We start from the raw sequence: 20,367 nt of genomic DNA on the forward strand, positions 1-20,367 counted from the left end.
GAAGACCTAACACTGTTTTCTTTCAGTGTCAAATATGTAAAAAGCTTTTAGTCTTGTAAAAAAGAACAGTATAAACAGAGTAGAAAAAAAAGTTTATTTAATGCAAGTACTATTTGTCATGCCATTTTTATTTTTAATCCTAAATAATGCTCTATTTGTAACTTATAATTATGTAAATTGACTTCACATTTGTACCAAAAAGTAACTTATGATGTCAATGCATGTCAACATAATAAAATGATGGTTAAAGTGTATTAAATAAAATTTGAAAAAAGCAACATAAAAAGATGGATACTTGGTTGTTTTAGTGCTCCTGAAGTTTGTTTTTTTCCTTAGGAATCTCAGTGTGATTTTCACTTGTGTGGAATAAAAATGCGAGCTTGCTCTCTGGCTAATCTGTTGCATTGGAGCTGAACAATAAACCATTTGCAGGATTCTTCCTAGTGTGTCCACAGACATTTAGCTTTTTGCTACAAGTTATTTTTCTTCAAGAGTGCAGGTGAGGGGAGAATGCGAGAGCGAGCGTGGACCGGTTTTCGTCTTTTCCCAGGGGCAACCTGTTATGTTCAGGCTTTTTCAAATACCCTATTGTTAAGTTACAAGTTATTTTTCTTTGAGATGCGAGCACAAAGTGGTTTCTGTCTTTCCCCTGTTGTGTTTTGGCCGTTTCAAATCCCCTGTGGTTAATACTTTTGCTTCCTATCTCATTGAACTCAACACAAAACAGACAGACTAGATTCTTTCAGACAAGGACACACAAGTTGAAACTGATGTTGATCGTGATATTTTATTACTAAGGAACAACTGGGTGTGTACTGAGGGTTATATCAGCAGTTTTTCAATGGATTGCTGAAGTGACAGAATCTGGGGTTTGAGTTGTGAGCCTTCGTTGATGGTAACAGCAGTTGCAATGACAGGCCGGGACACTCCACATGCACGACCAAGAGCTTGCTTGGAACGAACAAATACATATGGTACGTTCTAAAAGGAAATAATGCAGATGCAATCGTGACTTTTACAAAGGTTTATTTGACCAATTCAAAGTAAGCCTAGCTACAGAGCAAAACAGGATGGCCAGACTAGTTTGGGATCATATGCTATATTATTTTGGCAAAAATAAAAAAAATTAATTTGAAGTCCATCTTCATCCAAGTTGACATGTATGTCATTAGTGTCCTATGCAGCCATTATTAGGGTCATCACACAACGCTTCTTGCAACGCATCAGAGAAGCGTTGCGTGACAACCCTAATAACGGATGCGAAGGAGACTAGTGTGTCATCTATGTCTAAGAATTTGGAAAATGGCACATCAAATACTCGTAAAGCTAGAAACACAGTCTGTCATGTCAGCAGATGGTATTACAATTCTACAGCCACTCCTTGTGTAAACTGTACCTTGTACTTGAACCAAAATTACTTTCAACTATCTCTTTACCTTGTCTTCACACAAAAGAGGCAGGTGCAGTAATATTTCTAGTGGTTCTGTATCAGCTGCCATGACGATAAACTCAGCAATGCCACGGTTCAAGCATTTGGTGGCTGCAACAAATATGTGACATTTTCATTACCATAAAGTTTCAAAAGTAAGGACTCTCATTACTTCAACATCTAGAAAACTTTCAATATCGCTAACTTTGGAGGGTCACAACTATGAGAGGGTAGGGGAGAAAGTAGGGTAACTAAAATGTGTACCAGTTGTGGGCCAATCTATCTCAATAAAACAAAGATATTCTAATTATAGCAAGAGAAGAAAGGAATAAATGTTGCTGGAAAAATTCTATCAATCCAAACAGAAGGTCACTGCTTCAAAGGACAGTCATTACTAAGGAAACATTATTGCTATTTAGACTAAACCCAAACTGCAGGCAGTAAACTTGCAAACAGAAGCAGTTATTGGACCACTATGGTACCTTCATTGGCTCCCTTTCTGAGCTGCTTGTAGTTGGATGCTTGTTGAATGAGGTCAAGAATTGTCACAGTAAGTTGGGGATCAGCAAGTGGGAAGGCCTTTGGGTTAACGTCGTCACTTGCCTAAGACGCAAGATAAAAACACATGAACTTTGTACTTCACCATATATACTTCAATACCCCGCAATATGTACTATTAAAGGGTTTTTTTTCTTTTTTTTTTTCAGTGGGGTCAAAGTAAGGTAAAAACTATATTCCAGGTCAAAGTGGTCCGTAGAGCTTATCCCACCATCTGTAGCATGAAAAAGCCTGGAGTTTTACTATTTTTCCAGGATAGCATACTTGTCCATTATGGGTCTTCCCCCCACCCCCCAAAGAATTCAGTCAGATTGCCCTTACATTTCCTAACATCACTGAAACCCATCTACACTCCTGTGGGGTGTGAGTTACTATGAGCCAACACTAAACCTAGCAACCAGCACCCATGCCTCCTTCCACCTCCTCCACAGTGGTACACACCATTCTATTTTTCTTCATGAAGGCCAAGCTGACCCTATGGTTTGTGAATCCCTGATTGCAAGGGCATGACTTGGCTCTCGTGTCCTTGTTATGTGTCCACCGGCAACACACTGAAGTATTTCGTGCAGCAAAATAACTGTGTCCTAAATTCCATGCAACAAACCAAAATTTTATTGTATGGGTTGCAGAAGAAGCACTTGTTAGATTTATCACCCTGTCCCCCTCCCCCTGTGATGACAAATTCTGTGTCCACACAGCTTTCACAGTGTCCTCCGATAGTTTTTGATTTCATGTAACTCTATCAAAGTTTCCCCCATGCATCTTCTTGAGTAATCCAACAAATGAAAGGGAAAGTTTTCCCTAGTTTGGCTTTGCCAGGGACTTCTTCCGTTATCAAAGGGTACTCAGGGGTGTGAAGATTTCATAACCGTATTCAAGCTTAAAAACAAATTAATTAGCTTAATCGATAAAAAGACCTCTCAAGAGCAAGTATTTTAATTTAGTGCCACAGAAAACTTGTGTTTGATGCGCAAAGTCCTCTATTCCCATTCTTTATTCTCATGCTTTGTTCGGATTTCGTACATGTTTTGTCAATCTGTGGGTAGTGTTGAAAACGAAGAAGATTGGTGGACACTCGAGTAGCTGTAGTGAAGAACTTAACCAAAGGATTCCTATGTTTCGTGCGTGCAAAGTGCAACTGAATACACACTAAGATAAAAATCTTCACGTCTTACCATGTTAATCTGCTGGTTTTAGGTCCTCTCGGCAGAGTCTAGCTTCACTGAGGACAGAAAATACTGACTACACTTGAACGGAACTGAACGTCCTGCTAGCTCGCACGTGTGAGAGACGCTGAAAGGATGCACGCATGGAATGACGGGAAGTAAACCTCCGCGAAGATGTCACGCAGCCGAGGGTCTGGGTCACGCAACAAACAAAAATGGTCAACGGGCTGTCCCGCATTGGGTAGCTGTCACTCATAGGCATCGTAGGTGTAAAGAATACTTTTAGTTGCCTTTTCCTTTGGGGCCTCATCGAGATGCACCCTTTTTAACATGCAAATCCCATTGACGGTTTTTCTTTACATTTTGAGTTGGGTTGAAGGAGTCCAAGAGCAATGAAAGTTCTGTCACGTCAAGGACAGCCAATGAAAAAGTACATCCAAAGGAACAGTCTATGACCCTCAACCTTCGGTTATTTCCTACTTCAAAAGCTAAGTCAAACCCTCTCGCACTGAAGTGATTCCTCGACATCCTTAGCAACCCTTAGCGTTCCCATGCCATCCTCCTGGTAGTGCGAAATCACAGGACAACGGTTTCCCATCTCGTCCCGAGTGAACTGCAGGTGTGGGAATTACTAAAATATGTGGTGTATGGGACACTCGAATAACGCACGGGAGCGCTTGCTACTTAGGCTACTACACCCTCCCCAAAAGGATACGGGACCTGAACCATTCTGTTCCATTTAGGGACAAGCGAAAGGAATTTTTCAACCGAACCGCAATCCCCCCCCCCCCCCCCACGGGAGGGGACTCCCACATAAAAAGGACCGGGGTGTTCGTCGAAAATGTTGTAAAGAACCTCCAAGAAGTACCAAGACCCTGTTTTGTGGGCATGGCCTGAAAATGTTTACACCCCTAGAGTTACCAATTCTCAAAAAAAAAAAGCATTTTTTTCGGCTCAATACCCTTAAAACGTACCGCAAAAGCTTCCGCTGTGGCCCCTTCGAGGCTGAACATCCTAAGGGGTATTAAACCGCCTTTTTAACCCCTAAAAGGTACGACGAACATCCCCGTTCTTTTAATATAGGAGTCCCCCCCGCCCCCAGCCCCGTAACGTGGGAACCAAAAGTACTGAACAGTTAGGCTTGATTACAGGGTTCCTGTATCTTCCTGCTGGAGTTCTCATTTCCTTTCCTTTTTTTTCGTCCTAGAAAGGAAACTGGTGTTTGTACACAAGTGAAAGAGTGCTCACTGAGTGTAGTTGTTCTTGCTCTCCTTCAAGATATCAATTGAAACACCACACAACTACTTCAACAAAAGTTTAATTCTAATCACCATACATTGGCAGCTTATAAAATAGAAATTATCAGTAACTTTACGACGTTTATCTCAGACCATACAAGCCTATTCTAACTGTCTAACTTCATAGCGTTTTGGGGGCGGTCACGAAACGTGGCGTCACGATATATGTAACGGCTACGAGCGTGACTAACCCAAGCTAGACCTCTCAATTTTTTAATGCCTAACTGACCGATAAGTTTGACACAAATACAAATGTTCGCATTTTAAAAGTCACTTCTTGCTAGTCACTAGTCTCCTTTGCAGCCATAATTAGGATCGTCACGCAACAGTTCACGGGGAGAAGCGTTACGTGACAGTCAAGTGGTTGCGAAGGAGACTAACATGTCATCAGCCTGTACATATCAAAACTCCGTACACAACAATCTCATGAAAAACTACTATACTCTATTACATTATCAACTTGGATTTGAGGTCTGATTTCCCACAAATGCCTTACGCAAATCCCTTGAATTAACAATAATATAGATTATTCCCAGCTCTTTTGAAATTCGCACCAAAATTGATTGCCTCCTCTATTTACTGATCTGACTCCACGGGTTTCAAACCTCAACACTTCGCAGGTTCTCTATCTTCACCGCGTTTGCTTACGCGAAGTTCTATCTTTTTATTTCCTTTGAAAATAGACTCTGAGAAGCTGCATTATTTGGTCATGACTAAAAACTCTACACGTCCACAGTTGTCAAGAAAGTGAATTCTAAAGAAAGCATAGTTAAGAAGAGGTTCTCAGTTCAAATAATATGAGGGAAGGGCTCAAGAACGTGTAGAGAACAGATCAGCTCTATTTAGCAAACCACAATTACATTAGATGACTGAAATTTCACACTTTCGTTTGCTGGGTTATTGCAGTTTTGCTGTTGACATCGACTTTGTCGCGTCAAACTAACACGTTCTCTGTGATGATAATCTCGACACTACCCTATTGACAGCAAAAACAATTCTTTTTATGACAAAATCTACTCAAACGACAGCAGATCTTAATAATTAAACAAGAACCAGTAAAGAAAGTTGAGGGGAAGCGAAAGCGAAGAGAAGAAAAGTGAAACTGTAGCTGGGCGAGGGATCACGCGAATCTACGCGTCTGGTTCGGCTTCAGGCGTGGCATCAGCGTCGCCTGAATCCCCAGATTTATCCCCTCGGGTCGTCTTTCTCCTTGGCTCGGGAGGGGTGGTGAAACCGCTTCGACCTGTTGCGCCGCCACGGCCCCTAGAAACAAACAAAAAAGTCATTAGACAGTTTGCTTAAAAGAACTACGTCGCGGTTTGCGTATCAAGTTCGTCGTTTGTAATCCGTGTCAATCTTCTCCATTCTTAACCATCCTTGTTTCTTTATGGTTTATTAATATCTCTTTGGTGTTTTTCTACCTAAGTAAACTACTATTTTCAGGTTTCCTTCAATTTAAAGGTAATTCTGTACGCGGCTAAAATAACTCAAAATATCCTTCAGTTGTGCTCGAGTTATGAGAGCTAGTCGATAAACAAACAAACGGCACGCACGTCTGACAGAGAGGGTAGAAACGTGATCGCGCCGTGATAATTTTACACAGGCCAACCGGTTCGACTTACACACAAATTGCTTTGCAGGTACACCGCTATTCACAGCTACCTTATCCAAAACAAGCACCATGTTAACAAATGGTATGCTCCCGTGCCAATTTCACTGATTTCCAGGGCAAATGCTCAGAGAAAAATTCTTAGTAATTTCCAGCTGCGCTTGAAACGACTACAGAGTCAATTCTTTGATTCTCAGTTGAACAGACGAAACAACTCTACCCACGTTCCGTATAGTAATACCGGACATCCATGTTTCTTCTCCCGTCAAAACTCTTTACATCAGTTCAGCGACAAAAAATCACTATTAAAGTTATTCTCTGAGAGACCCAAGTCAATTTTAGAACACTGAATATGAATATTCGGCCGAATATTTGTCTACCTTCGATTTTCTGCCGACATAACAAAAGCTCAAGTTAATAGTTACCTAAGTCTGTTTCGGAGACTTTGTACTTCGCGATTAAGTTCCTCGTTAGCTTCAATGTAATCATCCAGCTCTCGTTGTATTTTGCGTTTTGAGGAGTTGAGTCGCGTGTTCTCTTCTTCAGCTTCGTCTACAGACCGCTTCAAGGTCTTCACACGGGCGTTCACCTTTTCCATCTAAAAGGACAAGAGTCCACGAAACAAGAATTGAAATAATACACGCTTTTTGCTATGATAAGAATAACGAAAGTGCTGACCCTTAAATTAACTTAAAGTTCCTGAAGCCTGCAACTACCGTACATCTTACACTGACGAATTCCGAAGAATTCCGACTTCCGGACGAATGCGGAAAGTTTCCGAAAAGGACGGTCAGCAAACAGCAAAAACAGAAACCTTACCAGACTAAGTAAAACACTGAGAACGTTCAACCAACCTGTTCTTTGTATTGGTCAGCATGGCGCCTCTCCTCCTCCACTTGTAACACGGACTCTTTGTATTTCTTCTCTAGCTTACGGTTATTCTTAGCCAGGAGAGCGCGTTCCCTGAGAGAAAAGGCACGGTATTGTCAGCAAAACATTAATCCGACATTGTCCCAACAATGTCCAAACACTGGTACAATATTGCCCCGAACTGCAGGAAAACTCGCATCTAAATCGTAGGTTTTCATTCCCAATCTCGTTTGTTTTGTTTTTTTGTTTACTTCTGTCCTTAACTCCCCATATAGGACGATTGAAACAATTTGCTATAACTTTCACTTACTTGGTTTCGGCGTCAAGCTGCTCTTGTAGTGTGGCTAGTTTGTTCTCCAGTGCCTGTACAGTCATCCTGTTGCGAGCACGTGTCTGGCTCTCCAGTTCCTGTAGTTTGGCTTTCATGTCTTTGTTCTAACAAGAAAACAACAGGTTTGTTGACTGATGCTGTGAAGGGCGCGGCGCGGCCCTCATCTTTAGCAAAACGCGGGAAAATTTGGCGACAAAATGCAAAGGGAAACCGCGGGAACTCTCGAATAATCATAACGAACAGGAAGTAGTTGACAGCTGCAATTTTAAATAATTTTAAAGTTTTCATAGCATAACTTTCTTACCTGTTTTTCTAGCGTGTTTTTGCTGCTCTCCATCTTTTGCAAGGCAGCACGCTCTGAGTTCAGATCTGTCTGGAACTGCTCCATCTGTTAAATTAAAAGTAGTCAATGTTACGCATGAGGTGCTACATGAACAGTCGCACTTCTTTCTTCAACATACCTGCATATTAGCCCGCTTGAATTTCTCAAGCAGTAATTCATTTTGAGTTCTTTCTTCCTCGATTTCTTCTTCCAATTGAGCTATGCGTGCATCTTGTTTGCGTTTCTCGTCGGCCCATGATCCCCTAAAACAGCAAAACAAAACAAAATTGACCAAACAGAATCAAGGCCAGCCCTACAAAGAGGAGCGCCGCGAAACGCTAGAACTACGCTCACGATTCTCGCGGGTATATTTTGGACTTCGCGCGCTTCGTTTGTTAGTACCATGCTGTAATATGAATACAACAGATGTGACTACCTTTGATGACTTGAGTTTGCTAATTCTTCTGCTAATTCGTCTCTTTCCGCTTCCAAACTTTTTCTGGCTCGTTCGGCGGCAGCAAGATCCTAAAATTCATAAATAATATTAGGTTAAGGGGACTGTGTCGCGGCTGAATTTAGTTTATTTTATGAAGTTTTGCCAAATACTCGATGTGAAACTTAATGCTAGCGAGGAAATTACTTCTGTGTTTCCTAAATGACAAAGCAAATTAGCAATAGTTTCATTACTAACAAATATGTCTCTCAGCCGTTACAATTAAAGGTGACAATAAACGAGATTAACTTTGCAACTGTCCACCCTATTAAAAGTATTTCAAAAAAAAAAAAAACAAATCGGAATCCGTTTTCATCTTCTTCAATTCTTGCCCATGCGTGTCTTAAAATGTTCCTTCACTGGTTTAAATGGTTATTTTTATATTTCACTCAATTTGGTGGCCACTTTATGTCTAAATTTGGCTCAAATCCAAACTTCCTTGACTCTAGCAGCTTGTCACCGAGGCACTCAAGGAGTTTCTGATTCTATCACCCTATCACAATACAACGACGGAAATCACCAGCAATCCGTCATGTTTCTTTGCAATGTCTCATAACGTAACGTCACGTAATCCTAATCACCGTTTCCAGTAACTCACTTCTTACCTCTTGCATTTGTAAGTAATCGGCTTCCAGCTGTTTAGCTTTCCGTTCATTCTCCTTCGCTTGTTCCGATATCTCGTCTCGAGCGTGCCGTGCCTCGTCCAGATCTCTCTGAATGTCCTTGACCTGCTGCTGGTATTTCTTCAGCTGTCTGAGGCCATCTTCCTTCACGCGGTTGGCTCCCTCGAGCTGTTCTTCGAGATCCGCGATGTCCATCTCGATTTTCTTCTTGGAGTTTACAGCATTCACTTTAGCCTTGCGTTCCTCGTCCAGCTCGCTCTCAAGATCACGCAGCTAAGGAGACAATCAGATAAAATTCTGCTTAGCTAAGGAACCTGCTTATAGTTTTGAAAAGTTCCAATCACAAACACATATCCTCTCGCGTTTTGTGCAGTGTAAAATAATCTTCTCACCTGTTTGAGTAAAGCTTTCCTCTTCTCCTCGTTCTGTTCGTCTCTGGCAGACAACTCTCTGTCAAACTGAGTTTTCGCTGCCTGCATGTTAACTTCCATCCTTAGCTTAGCATCCTCGGTAATCTGCAGTTCATCCTCGAGTTCTTCGATCTGCTGTTTCTTCTCGTCGAGTTGTGCTTCCAGCAATCGCTTGGATTTCTCCAGCTCGTGCACGTTCTTGCCGAAGTCATCCTTGCTCTCCATCATGGCCTCCAGTTCGTTTTGCGCGGCCTTGCGAAGCCTTTCACTCTCCGCCAGTTTCTCCTGAAGTTCTTCAAGTTCATGCGAAAGAGAAATGACCTGGAAAATAAAACATCCACATCAATGTCACTACTGCATAAAATAAAATTAAAATAAATAACTGTCTTTAAGTGTCGAATGTATTTAGCGTTTTTGTACTAATTGGGGACACTGTGCATAAAGAACATAGACTATTAAGAATCTCAACTGGTGGGAAGCTAACCAGTTTGGCTATTTACACAACGTGGACGAGTTGACTCGGGACTTCCATGAACAAATCCAGATAGCGGTAGGCAGAAGGATGTGAACCAGGGACCTCCTAATTTAAAATCCAGCGCCCTAAACCACTCGGTCACGCATTTACCAGACTTGTGGCAAACATTCTGTTGGCTTTTCACTCAATCTTGCTCGTAAGGTTGGGTTCGAAAACACTGCTCGACGACTTAGGCAAAACGAACTCTATACGATAAAACACAAACCTTCGTTTCATTCTGTCTGGCGTCTCGTTCAGCGTTGTCTCTTTCCACGGCGTTCCTCTCGGATATGGCTTTTTCTTCAGCGAGCAACTAAAACAGAGAGAAAAAACATGGTCAAAATTTCACTCCCAAACTTGACTCAAAAGCTGGGGCACTGTACGCCGCTACTCTGCATACAATCTTACTGCATGACTATTCAAATGAGGTAGTTCAGTGGTGTGTAGTAATGTTTGTTTTATTGCTGTTGGTATTTTAACACTCTGCAAAATGAGATTTGGGAATCTGGTTATTTTTTCCTAATTCTCAACACTATGCATTTCAGTCATTTCAATTTGTCCCTCGCTAATAGAAAGAACTTTCCCCAACCCTCTCTGTGCCCCAGCCCTCAACTCTTTGCTTTTCAAGTTAAAATGTTAGCAGTGAGAGCAAGTTATTACCCCTGAGCACACAACAAATGGCACAAACCTGATCAAACTTTCTCTGTTTCTTTTCCAGTGCACTGACCGCTGCTCTCTCCTTCTCCAAGTTAAGTTGCACATCGTCCACCTGTTTGACAATAACAACAATAAAAATAATCTTTATTGGCTCAGTTAAATGTTAGAATCTTTCTAGTCCGCAGTTTCCTGGCCGCAGAATGATCAGAGGGCCAGTAAGTATTTTTTTTTTTTTAAAAAAAAAAAGAAAAAGAAACTCGCAAAACGTACCTCGTCTTGCAGTCTTTTCCTGGTTTTCTCCAACTTGCTGTTATTGGCACTCAGTTCATCCACTCGCCCTTGCAGTGTCTCCATGTCTCGCGATAATTTCTTCTTGCTCTGTTCAGCTTCTTCGAGAAGAGCCGAGCGATCATCGGCCAATTTCTTGAGTTCAGCCATCTACGAACAAATGCGAGTAAACAAGCTTCTTTAGCGTATCAGTAGCCTCCAACGCAGACGATACGGTTTGTCACGTAATTTTCCTCCACGAGGAAGAATTGCGTGACGAAACACAGGAACGGCTGCGTAAGAGGCTAGCAAAGGAAAGAAAGGTTCTTCCTCTTGTGTGCTAACTTACATTCAGTTGTACATTTTTTTTTTTTTGTAATTCTGTTGGTCAGCACCCGGTAATTAGGCAAAGTACAATGATGATAAAATCCCCTAATTCTCCCAAGAAGTTAAAGCAATAATACACGGTCAAGAGTAATGAGAATCTATCTGTTCACCCACCTGGGCCTGGGCTTGTGTGAGGTTCTTCTGGAGCGCTACCTTTGCATCTTCCTCATCGTCAAGTTGATCTTGTAGACGGCTGATTTCGGTCTCAGACTCTTTGAGTTTGTTACTGAGCGACAGTTTCTGACGGGTTTCGTCTGATAGAGATTCCTGACAAACAACAATCATTTAGCATTAAAGCACTACAATCATTTTTATCAGCAGACAATAAAGGGTTTTTAAAGAAAGAAATCAACGGGAAACTCTGAACAGGCCACGCAGATATCAGTAGGACACTCTGAACAGGCACACAGTTACCAAGCGCGGGAAAAACGCGCGGGAAAACGCGCGGTGAACAAAGTAACGACTGGTTTGACTTTGCTCCTGATTGGTTTAAGAGAAAAAGTATGTTCAATCTAATTGGTGGAAGCTAGTTCCACTTGTTCTCTTTTTTTTAAACCAACTAGAGAACACTCCGCAATAGACAAGAAACGCGTAACGTTTTCCAAGCATCACATTTTGACCTTTTGGAAGCCAGCAGAAGTCATTTTAAAATTTCCATGAAATCTCATCCACATAAATCCTCACAAGTTTACCTGTAATTCAGCTAGCTGTGATTCAAGCGAGGCCTTTGCTCTTTCCGCAGTTGAACACTTGGATTCAAATTCCTCCAGTTGGCTAACAGACGCCTCCAACTCCTTTTGCAGTTTAACTTTGACACTCTGTAACTCGGTCACGTGATGTTCATCGTCTGTGAGCCGAGCATTGGCTTCGGAGACCTGGTTCTCCAATACTTTCACTTTACGTTCTGCCTCGGTCTTGCGGCTACTTAATTCTTCCACCTCTGATTTCAGCTGGGAGTTGCTATCTTCCAAATGAGCTTTAGCTTTTTCGAGTTGCGCTTTGCCCTAAGAGGACAAGGAATTAAAAAAAGCAGTGAGTCGGCAAATACTAAGTTTACATGGTACAGGGAATGAGCGTGCAGTGGTAATGAACAAAGAATAAGATGAAAGCTAACTGACGCAAAAAAAGACTCTCTGACACCAACCCTACTCCCCAGTCCTCCCAAAAAAAGCGCAACGTCACAGTCTCGTTTCCACGATCAATCTTCTATCGCAAAGAGCCTGGGAAACTAAAATACTCTCGTCCCAGGCTTTTCTCGAGCGGGCTCAACACAATTAATTCATACCTTCTTGGTCGTTTCCAGTTGAACGTTCAGTTCCTCCACAAGCTGGGTGTGTTTCTGACGGAGTTGTGCCATGGCAGCCTCGTGTGCGACAGTTTCCTCCTCAACGCTTCTTTTCAGCGCGACAAGCTCAGATTCCCGTTTTTGTTTCATTTCCTGGGCTGCGGTTGTTGTGTCAATCGATTCTTCGAGTTCTGATTTCAGCGACTCCAGTTCCTTAAAAAGAAAAGAAAAATGCATCAGCTTGTTTGTAATCCTTTATCCTTAGTCCTTACAAGTACACCGCTGTCACGATTGCCACAGACATCACTTTTAAAAATGCCTTGACTTTTCCCTGAAAATTATTACAAAATGTCAGATACAGTAGCGGCTTCTAACCTCCCTTCACAGCCCTCCTTTCCACCCATTCATTGAGGCTGATAAGTTTTCAAAAAATGTTCCTTCTTCATTAGAGAAAAACATCGTTGAGATCACAGCAACCCCAAGGCGTGCTAAATTATTTCAGTTTTCCCCGACTCAAAATAAAATTCCCTGGCCTCTGAAAAAATTTTTCCCTGACAATTTCCTACCCGGTGGCAATAGAAGTTTTGAAAGAATTCACGAATAATCACGGGATTTTGACAGATGATCTCCATCCCCCTACAAGAAGTAAACTACAGTTTTGTCCTCGCCGAGATTTCTCAGAATTATCACCAATACTTAGTCTGCATACGAGCCAAGTGTTCCATCAGCCCGGAGCTTATCCCGGTTTCTGTAGCATGAAGTGACTAGGAATATTTCTACTCCCCCCTGAATGGGATGCTAGTCCATCGCAGAGTTACCCCAAGTATTAAATTCGCCGGTATCCATTAATACACCTGAGTGGAGAGGGTCACTGTGAGAATAAAATGTCTTTACTTTTGCCCAAGAACACAACACAATGTCCCCAGCTAGGGTTCAAACCCTGACTGCTCGATCTGGAGTCAGGCGCACAAACCACTGCGCCGCCCACTCAATACTTAGCCTATACAGATTCCATTACCTCTCCAAGTTCTCTGCGTTGTTTCTCCGCCTTAGTCCTGGCGCTTTTCTCTGAATCCAAATCTTCTCTCAGTTCCTCTATTTGGTTCTCCATTTCTCGTTTGAGCTTCTCGAGCTCGCTTCTCCTGGAAGACTCCTCGTCAACTCTGCGCGGGAAATATGAAGAGCAAAACAAACGTTCAGTATACTAACGGCAGGATGTTTTTCTCTGGAAATTCAGCAGGGATTTTGAGGCGAGACGCTTCAGCCTAAAGGGGAATGGAACTAGAAGAAGGATTTTCTCGTCTCGCCTTCTTCCCTACTCGACGATATCGCCCTTTTGCGTTCGCAATGGCTAAACACTTGTCTAAATGACTCTAAGAGAAAAGACCGGCTGCCAGCAGTCTAAACGTTCAGCGGCCTGACGACAAAACATGCTACTGTAAGTCAAGTCATTCTATGAATACAGAACCACTTACACCATTCACAAAAGACAAAACGTTTTCTCTGTTTCCATTGAGTCACATAGACACAAGTAGAATTTTGGGAGAACGAGACATGCCGTAACTAATGCTCTAAAAATCCATAGAAACAAAGACAAAATGTTTCCTATTTGGGATACTAGTCCATCGCAGGTTTGCCCCCCAGAATTAAATTTGCCGGTACCTATTTATACACCTGGGTGGAGAGAGGCACTGTGAGAGTAAAGCGTCTTGCCCAAGAACACAACACAATGTCCCTGGCCAGGGCTCGAACCCGGACCGCTCAATCCGGAGGTAAGCGCACTAACCACGAGGACACTGCGCCTCCACAACAGTAAATAAAGAACACAAAAACATCTCCCCTAGCGCCAAGAACAAAAGAGATGCAGATCTTGTTTATGTAGTAATCTTACCTAGCATTCAAGTCATTCAATTCCATGTCCTTCTTGTGAATAGTAGCTTCTAGATCCTGAATCTGAAATATGAGAAGGACAACAATCAACTCAGTGATAAGTAGCTAAGGAAAAAAATGATACCATATGCAAGGAATTTTCCTAATCACAGTTTGCAATAGGCTCGATTACCAGCCGCTGTCCGGGAAAGGAGCACACGCTCCTCTTACTAAGTCTCTTCTCGGGGGGGGGGGGGGGAGAGGGGGGGAGGGGGGCCCTAAAGAGGGGGCTAGACCGGACATGAGGTTGTGGCAAAAATAGAGAACCTAAATTTGCAACTTTTGGAAGCACTTTATCGCTCAGTTTCCTAAAAATTAATGATCACAGAATAAACATTAATTGAAAATAATTATCGATCATTGAGGGCTTAAAATTAATGAACAATTGAAATTTTCTTACCATTTGCTTGGCTTCTTCCAGCTGATGATGGACTTCAGCCAGCTCTGCTTCCAACTTGCGGCGGATTTTTTCCAACTCTTGGCAATTCTAACATTCAATTCAAATGATCAAATTACTGATAAACACAATTCCAGTTGCGTTGAAATATAATCACAAAATATCATGTCCAGTTCACTTCTAGACAGCAAAACAGTCTGCTGTATTTTTGGGAAGTTTCTTGGTTGAAACACGGTTTACCTTTTCTGAATTTCTAAGTCGTTCTTCGAGATCTGCAATGAGGGCATCTTGTTTAGCTTTCTGCTTTGCTAAGCCCTTGGCTTTCTCCTCCTCGTCAGCAAGTGCTTGAGTTGCCTCTTGCAATTTGTCTTCTAAGGATTTCTTCTCTTTCGTCAACTGTCAAAACAAGTTTTTAATTCATTTTTAATTTAATACATATTAGCCTTCTTAACCACGACAGATAGGATGTAACGCTATGAACTTTGGTCCTGCAAAACAGCCGATGCTTCCTTAAGCTCCTACGCAAACCTTCATTTGGCTTGTCACGCATTCCTCAGATAGCGTGACACGTTAAAAGACTGTCTGTATAAGGAGGCTAGTGTATCCTCAACCTACCTTGGAGTTGGAATCTTCCATTAGCGTCAAGTCCTCTTCCTGTTTCTTTATTTTGGCTTCAACGGTTACTTTCTCAAGCTGAAGTTTTTGTCGAGCAGCCTCCTCTTCTTCCAAGCTACAAACGAACAAACAAGTAAGCAACAATTTCAGTTCACGGCAAATTCTCTTGTCCACAAACTTAACCAACATTTAGTTCTAAAAAAACTCTTCAAGTTTTGACTGGTACCACTGGGGGCAATCAAAGAGCTCTTGAAGCTTACTTCTGAATGAAAATTAAGGCTCTTGCCTGTTTTCATTCTTAATGATGACGGTGAGTCAGTTGAAAGCAAACTTGACCAGTCAAACTTTTACCCAAAGCCTTAAAGAGTTTTTTCCTGCAAGTTGTAACATACCTGTCCTCCAAATCTTGTATATCCTTCAACAGTTTCTTCTTCTCTTCAGTTAAGTTAATAACCTTCTCCTCTTCTTCATCAAACCGCTCCATCTGATCGTTCAACAACTCCTCCAGCTCCTGTTTTCGGGCTTGAAGTCTTTGGCGCATGTCATCAGCCTCTTGAAATGCGTCACGCTCTCGGTCATACTGCTCCTGTAAGATGTCCTTCTCCTCAGAAATCTGCTGGAATTTCTTGTCCAATTCATTGTAAGCCGCCTCGGTCTTGTCAAGTTTTTCTTCGTTGGCCTTCTTCAAATCCAACGCCTCGCGCAAGGCTTCGTCTGTCCTCGTCACATTGAGCAGCGGTTTGACTTTCGTGAACAGGCGCCACCATTGCCAGTTGCGCAGTTTAAGGTAGCTGAGGCAATTCCTCTGGATAACACGAATAGCACTGAGTTGTTGAACCCTCTTGTTGTAGTGCTTCCTTGCAATGTTGCCGCGGCAGTAGGCTTGGAAAATGGTGATGATCTCCGTCAATTTCAAGTCACGTTCTTCTTCCAAGTGAGCCAACACCCCCGCCCTGAAGAAGATCTTGGACTGGCCAATGCGATAGGAATTTGTATCCAGTTCTAGGATCTCCAACTAACAAAGAAAGCATGAGCATCTTGAGAAAATGTTTCGGATTAAATGAATTTCAAAAACTGGAAAATTAAAAGAAATCAAAGTTGTTCCCTTTTTTCAGGACTCTTCCCAAGGTTCAAATTGATTTTTAAAACCAGTGTTTCGGCAAGTTTGATTGTTCAGTTCATATTGCAAAAAAAAAAAAAAAACACAGTAGTCCACCAAGTCATCTTGACTTTTTATTTCTCTCAATTCCTGAACCAGTCGAGTCAAACTTGCCGAAATGTCGGTTATAAAAATCAGGCAAAAGTTTCAGAGATACAGTTAATAGAAATGTCGATTCAGTCTGATCAAGAGAAAACAACTCTAACACACCATTTTCTGACAGGCTTTTCGTCCGTCCATGAAGCCTTTGGGGATAGCACTTGGTGTCAGCAGCTCATACCTTGAAAGAGAGAAAAGACATGAATTACCAAACTTGGTGAGAGAGAAACAAGTCTGAAGCCAGTTTCTCAACGGTGCACTGTAATATCGATAGTTACTGGATCACCTTAGAAACCGGAGGCGTCTCATGACAATGGTCCCCATGGGAGAGGTACTAAAGTTTCCAAGCCCAAAACAAGCCTTGCCAGTGGTGTTCACGTACAGTGTTTTGCATCTCATCTATCGAGATCTAATTTGCATCTCTGGAAAATCGTAGCCAGGTAGCGACCAATCAGAGACTCAGCAGAGTTATGTCATCAGAACATAACTTTTCAACTTGACTCCTCAGCCATTCTTTCTTCAATAAATTGGGCTTGTCATGCAATGATTGCATGAGGAGCCCAAAGAGGGTCTGCATGGGAGGCTAACCTGATTTCGAAGAGTGCGAGATAGACTTGTGTACCTACAACAGCAAAGAACTTTAAGAAAGTCTAGGTAAAGGTTAAATACCTTTGCTTGAACTCCTGGAAAAGCATCCTGTTAGGGAAACCTTGTCGACAGATTCTGATACCTTCCAGTACACCATTACACCTCAGTTGGTCCAACACAAGTTGTGCAGCGATCTTGCCAGCCTTGTGGAAAAGAGAAAGAAACCATTGTCATTACCAGGAATGTGTTATCAATGCAATAGTTATCTCTAAAATCTGCTCCTAACGTGGCAAAAATTTTGGTGGCTTGTTTAAGCCTGGTTTAACAGGTAAAGGTAGGCCATTTGTAAAGTCTGCATACAAGCCAAGTGGTCCATCAGGCCAGTACTTATCTCTGGTTTCTGAATCATGAAGTGACTAAGAGGTATTTCTACTCCTCCTTGGATGGGATGCTAGTCTATAGGGTTACCCCTAGCATTAAATTTGCCGGTGCCCATTTATACACCTGGGTGGAGAGAGGCACTGTGAGAGTAAACTGTCTTGCCCAAGAACACAACACAATGTCCCCAGCCAGGGCTCGAACCCAGACAGCTCAATCCAAAGATAAGCGCAATAACCATGAGGCCACCCCGCCTCCCACAGTGGCTAGTTTCAGCCAGGATTAACAGGGGGTTTACTGTAAATATAGATGAGAATTCAGTATGTACTTACTTTCTTCTCATGATTTGGAATAATACACCTGACGAAGTTAGGATTGGTGTTGTGCAGAACCACCATCAGTTTCGAGAGTTGTTCCTGAAGACAAAAGCGCAAGTTAAAATAATGCAAACGCAAGATGAATATGCCAAACAATCTGACGTAAGTTGGCAAAAAGCCCAAATGAATTCAACTTCTCACAAACCTTGTACAACTGACTGACAGTACGGAACATTCCCTTGCGCACTTTGCTTCCAAAAGGAGTCTCACTCTGAGCTGCATTCATGCTGACAATGTTTTCTGTAGACAAAAAAAATCACATATGCCAATTCTCCTGACTGTTTCCAACATATCTGATGAAGAATATGTTCCAAAAATCTGGTAGTTTATCAAGACAGTAGCCCAATTGTTCTGAATGGTTGCAGGTGCAACATTCACAACATGACAAGGGCAAGGACTTCCAATCTTATGAAACATGTAACCAATAAACATTAAAACTGTAACAAGTATTTGCATGATGCAATGACGCTTTCTGGGTCAAGCAAAGACATTTTGGCCAATCACAGCACAATTTCAAAGAAAAAAAATAGAAGTTTGTTCGTGATCAGGCCAAACATGTTTGAAACGTACAAGGCTACTTACATTCAAGCTTTCAAGGCAACACAGAGAAAACAACTTATCACAATACAGCAACATTTGGGGACAGCAGCAAAACAATGTCATTTGGTCATGTCAACAAGTTCTTATTTTCAATTCCACATTCAAAACAGTTATTCCCCTTACTGAAAGGTGTAAGTTGTGAGAATTTAGTGGTAGATCAAGAGAATTGTAATGATCTATCCAAAAGAGCACCAATAGACATTGTCCAAAAAATGAGCCATTGATCCCATTAAGGCCTTCGAAGATTCAATATTGAAATACCTGAATCTTTCCACAGCTGGCCAACAAAAGTATCAGAGGAATTCTGTAGTAATGCAATGATGTTGTCGTTAAGGGGATCCATGTTTTTCATCAGCCATTGTGAGGAGTTGTAGTCAACCTGTGTACAGTTCAAACATTGTATGAGTGAAAAGCAGAAGTCACTCAATGTTGCTGAAGAGAACATTTTTAATTAGCTTTTTCCAAGCAGATTATTTTATCATATCCACTCTTACAACTTTGGAATAATTTACCCTGAGCACATATGTGGTCTGAAAGATGTATGCCAACAACACAAAATCTTGACAAAAAAAACGTTCCTGATTACTGTTACCTAAACTTTCACAATACTCAAAAGACTGATAGAAAAAGATTTTCCTCACCAGAGCCAACTTTGAAAACTGTACCATCGGCACAATAATCACAATCCATTAATCATCACAGAGGCGCAGAAGAGTGTGACTGGCCCATTAACACCCAAGATGTACTCAAGCTGATAGGATGTCTGTCATTGTTCATTGAGAGAGGTATATCCCCAACACATGTAAAGCCAATATTTACGCAACTTACCCTGCCAGCGTAGTGGATCACAGAGAAATTAGCTTCTGAACGAAACTCCGGGATCTTGAACTTTTGATGCTTAGAATGTTCTTTGATGACCTTGTCCACGTACGATTTGTCTGTAGCTTTTGGGAACCAGCACTCTTCATCTAGCAGAGCCATCAGGCCCATGGGCTACAATCAAACACAAAAGGTAAAGTGAAGCCTTGGAGCCGAATGGCTCATAGCTGCCGAAGCTTATCCCGGTTTCTGTAGCATGAAGCAGCAAGGATTATTTCTACTTCCCCTGGACGGGATGCTAGTCCATTGCAGGTTACTTCCCCACAATTTGGTAGGTTTCCCCAACAATTCATCGGCACCCATTTATACTCCTGGGTGGAGAGAGACACTGTGAGAGGTAAGTGTCTTGCCCAAGAACACAACACAGTGTCCCCGGCCAAAGCTCGAACCTGGAGCGCTCGCTCCGGGGATGAGGCCACGAGGCCACTGCGCCTCCCACAATCAAACACAAGCAAGACAATTTTTGAAAACACTAGTAAAACAAGAGCACTCACTTAACTGACTAACTGATTTGTGTACAAGAGATAGAGTGCTAGAACAACTTTTCAATTTCCTAATTTGCAGGCTTCACACTATCAGGTCGCATTCCCATGTGATCCCATGAGCTACCCTCTCTACCTAAAAACCATGAATGACAAGCGAGGACTCTGGAAACATCACTGGTTTGAATGTTGGAAAATCGTACTCCTATTCAATCTTGTACTTACAAGTAGTCCAATCTAAAGGTCCCTAATAATACATCAAGTTAAACAAAGGCAACTGTAACCATGACGGTGTTTGTGTATTTTCTGATCTTAAGTAGCCTAGACTTTTACAATTTTATTTTTCAGTTTTTTCTAACTGAGAAGACATATCAAGCAACTGAAACCTTGTTTGACCACATTTCCAGCCTCCTTGAAGTTTGTCACAAATACTCTGGTGTGCATCATATTTTCAACCCCCTTCTCAGTGTTTGGAAATGAGATCAAACATGTGCTCTCATGTTTGATTTATAATTTCTAACCCTGAGTGGCAGGGAGCTACACAGTAGCCATGCAGAAAGCAGCCAAAATATATCATAACACAGGGCTTGAAATAATTTTCCAGCTGGCACTGGTCAGGTTGGTTGGTGAAATCTATTGTTGCTC

The 20,367-nt window shown here is 41.9% G+C and overlaps 2 protein-coding genes across 2 annotated transcripts in view; both read right to left on the bottom strand.

Annotated features, from left to right (window-relative positions):
• Positions 1 to 75: 75 nt before the first annotated feature.
• Positions 76 to 3,946, bottom strand: LOC145489123 (NHP2-like protein 1). Its single transcript, XM_081468032.1, has 4 exons — positions 3,163 to 3,946; positions 1,912 to 2,032; positions 1,437 to 1,540; positions 76 to 981 (listed from the first exon to the last, which is right to left on the bottom strand). Exons 1-4 carry the CDS (start codon positions 3,163 to 3,165, stop codon positions 823 to 825), a joined length of 387 nt encoding a protein of 128 aa, XP_081324158.1. The 5' UTR covers positions 3,166 to 3,946; the 3' UTR covers positions 76 to 822.
• A 509-nt stretch (positions 3,947 to 4,455) lies between these two features.
• The window catches only part of LOC145489110 (uncharacterized), a 32,833-nt gene continuing 16,921 nt past the window's right edge, over positions 4,456 to 20,367 (bottom strand). The window contains exons 15-41 of the mRNA XM_081468017.1: positions 19,190 to 19,354; positions 18,623 to 18,740; positions 17,907 to 18,001; positions 17,717 to 17,800; positions 17,088 to 17,209; positions 16,530 to 16,599; positions 15,553 to 16,175; positions 15,161 to 15,275; positions 14,786 to 14,941; positions 14,549 to 14,635; positions 14,111 to 14,172; positions 13,238 to 13,382; positions 12,220 to 12,432; positions 11,627 to 11,938; positions 11,049 to 11,201; positions 10,551 to 10,718; positions 10,312 to 10,392; positions 9,850 to 9,936; positions 9,092 to 9,430; positions 8,682 to 8,972; positions 8,020 to 8,108; positions 7,723 to 7,846; positions 7,566 to 7,649; positions 7,241 to 7,365; positions 6,915 to 7,023; positions 6,486 to 6,658; positions 4,456 to 5,714 (exon numbers count right to left, since the gene is read on the bottom strand). Coding sequence (XP_081324143.1) covers positions 5,582 to 5,714; positions 6,486 to 6,658; positions 6,915 to 7,023; positions 7,241 to 7,365; positions 7,566 to 7,649; positions 7,723 to 7,846; positions 8,020 to 8,108; positions 8,682 to 8,972; positions 9,092 to 9,430; positions 9,850 to 9,936; positions 10,312 to 10,392; positions 10,551 to 10,718; positions 11,049 to 11,201; positions 11,627 to 11,938; positions 12,220 to 12,432; positions 13,238 to 13,382; positions 14,111 to 14,172; positions 14,549 to 14,635; positions 14,786 to 14,941; positions 15,161 to 15,275; positions 15,553 to 16,175; positions 16,530 to 16,599; positions 17,088 to 17,209; positions 17,717 to 17,800; positions 17,907 to 18,001; positions 18,623 to 18,740; positions 19,190 to 19,354 — 4,323 coding nt within the window. The 3' untranslated portion in view covers positions 4,456 to 5,581. The remainder of the gene's footprint in view (positions 5,715 to 6,485; positions 6,659 to 6,914; positions 7,024 to 7,240; positions 7,366 to 7,565; positions 7,650 to 7,722; positions 7,847 to 8,019; positions 8,109 to 8,681; positions 8,973 to 9,091; positions 9,431 to 9,849; positions 9,937 to 10,311; positions 10,393 to 10,550; positions 10,719 to 11,048; positions 11,202 to 11,626; positions 11,939 to 12,219; positions 12,433 to 13,237; positions 13,383 to 14,110; positions 14,173 to 14,548; positions 14,636 to 14,785; positions 14,942 to 15,160; positions 15,276 to 15,552; positions 16,176 to 16,529; positions 16,600 to 17,087; positions 17,210 to 17,716; positions 17,801 to 17,906; positions 18,002 to 18,622; positions 18,741 to 19,189; positions 19,355 to 20,367) is intronic.

The sequence above is a fragment of the Orbicella franksi genome, chromosome 6 (assembly GCF_964199315.1).
Source record: "Orbicella franksi chromosome 6, jaOrbFran1.1, whole genome shotgun sequence".
NCBI lineage: Eukaryota > Metazoa > Cnidaria > Anthozoa > Scleractinia > Merulinidae > Orbicella > Orbicella franksi.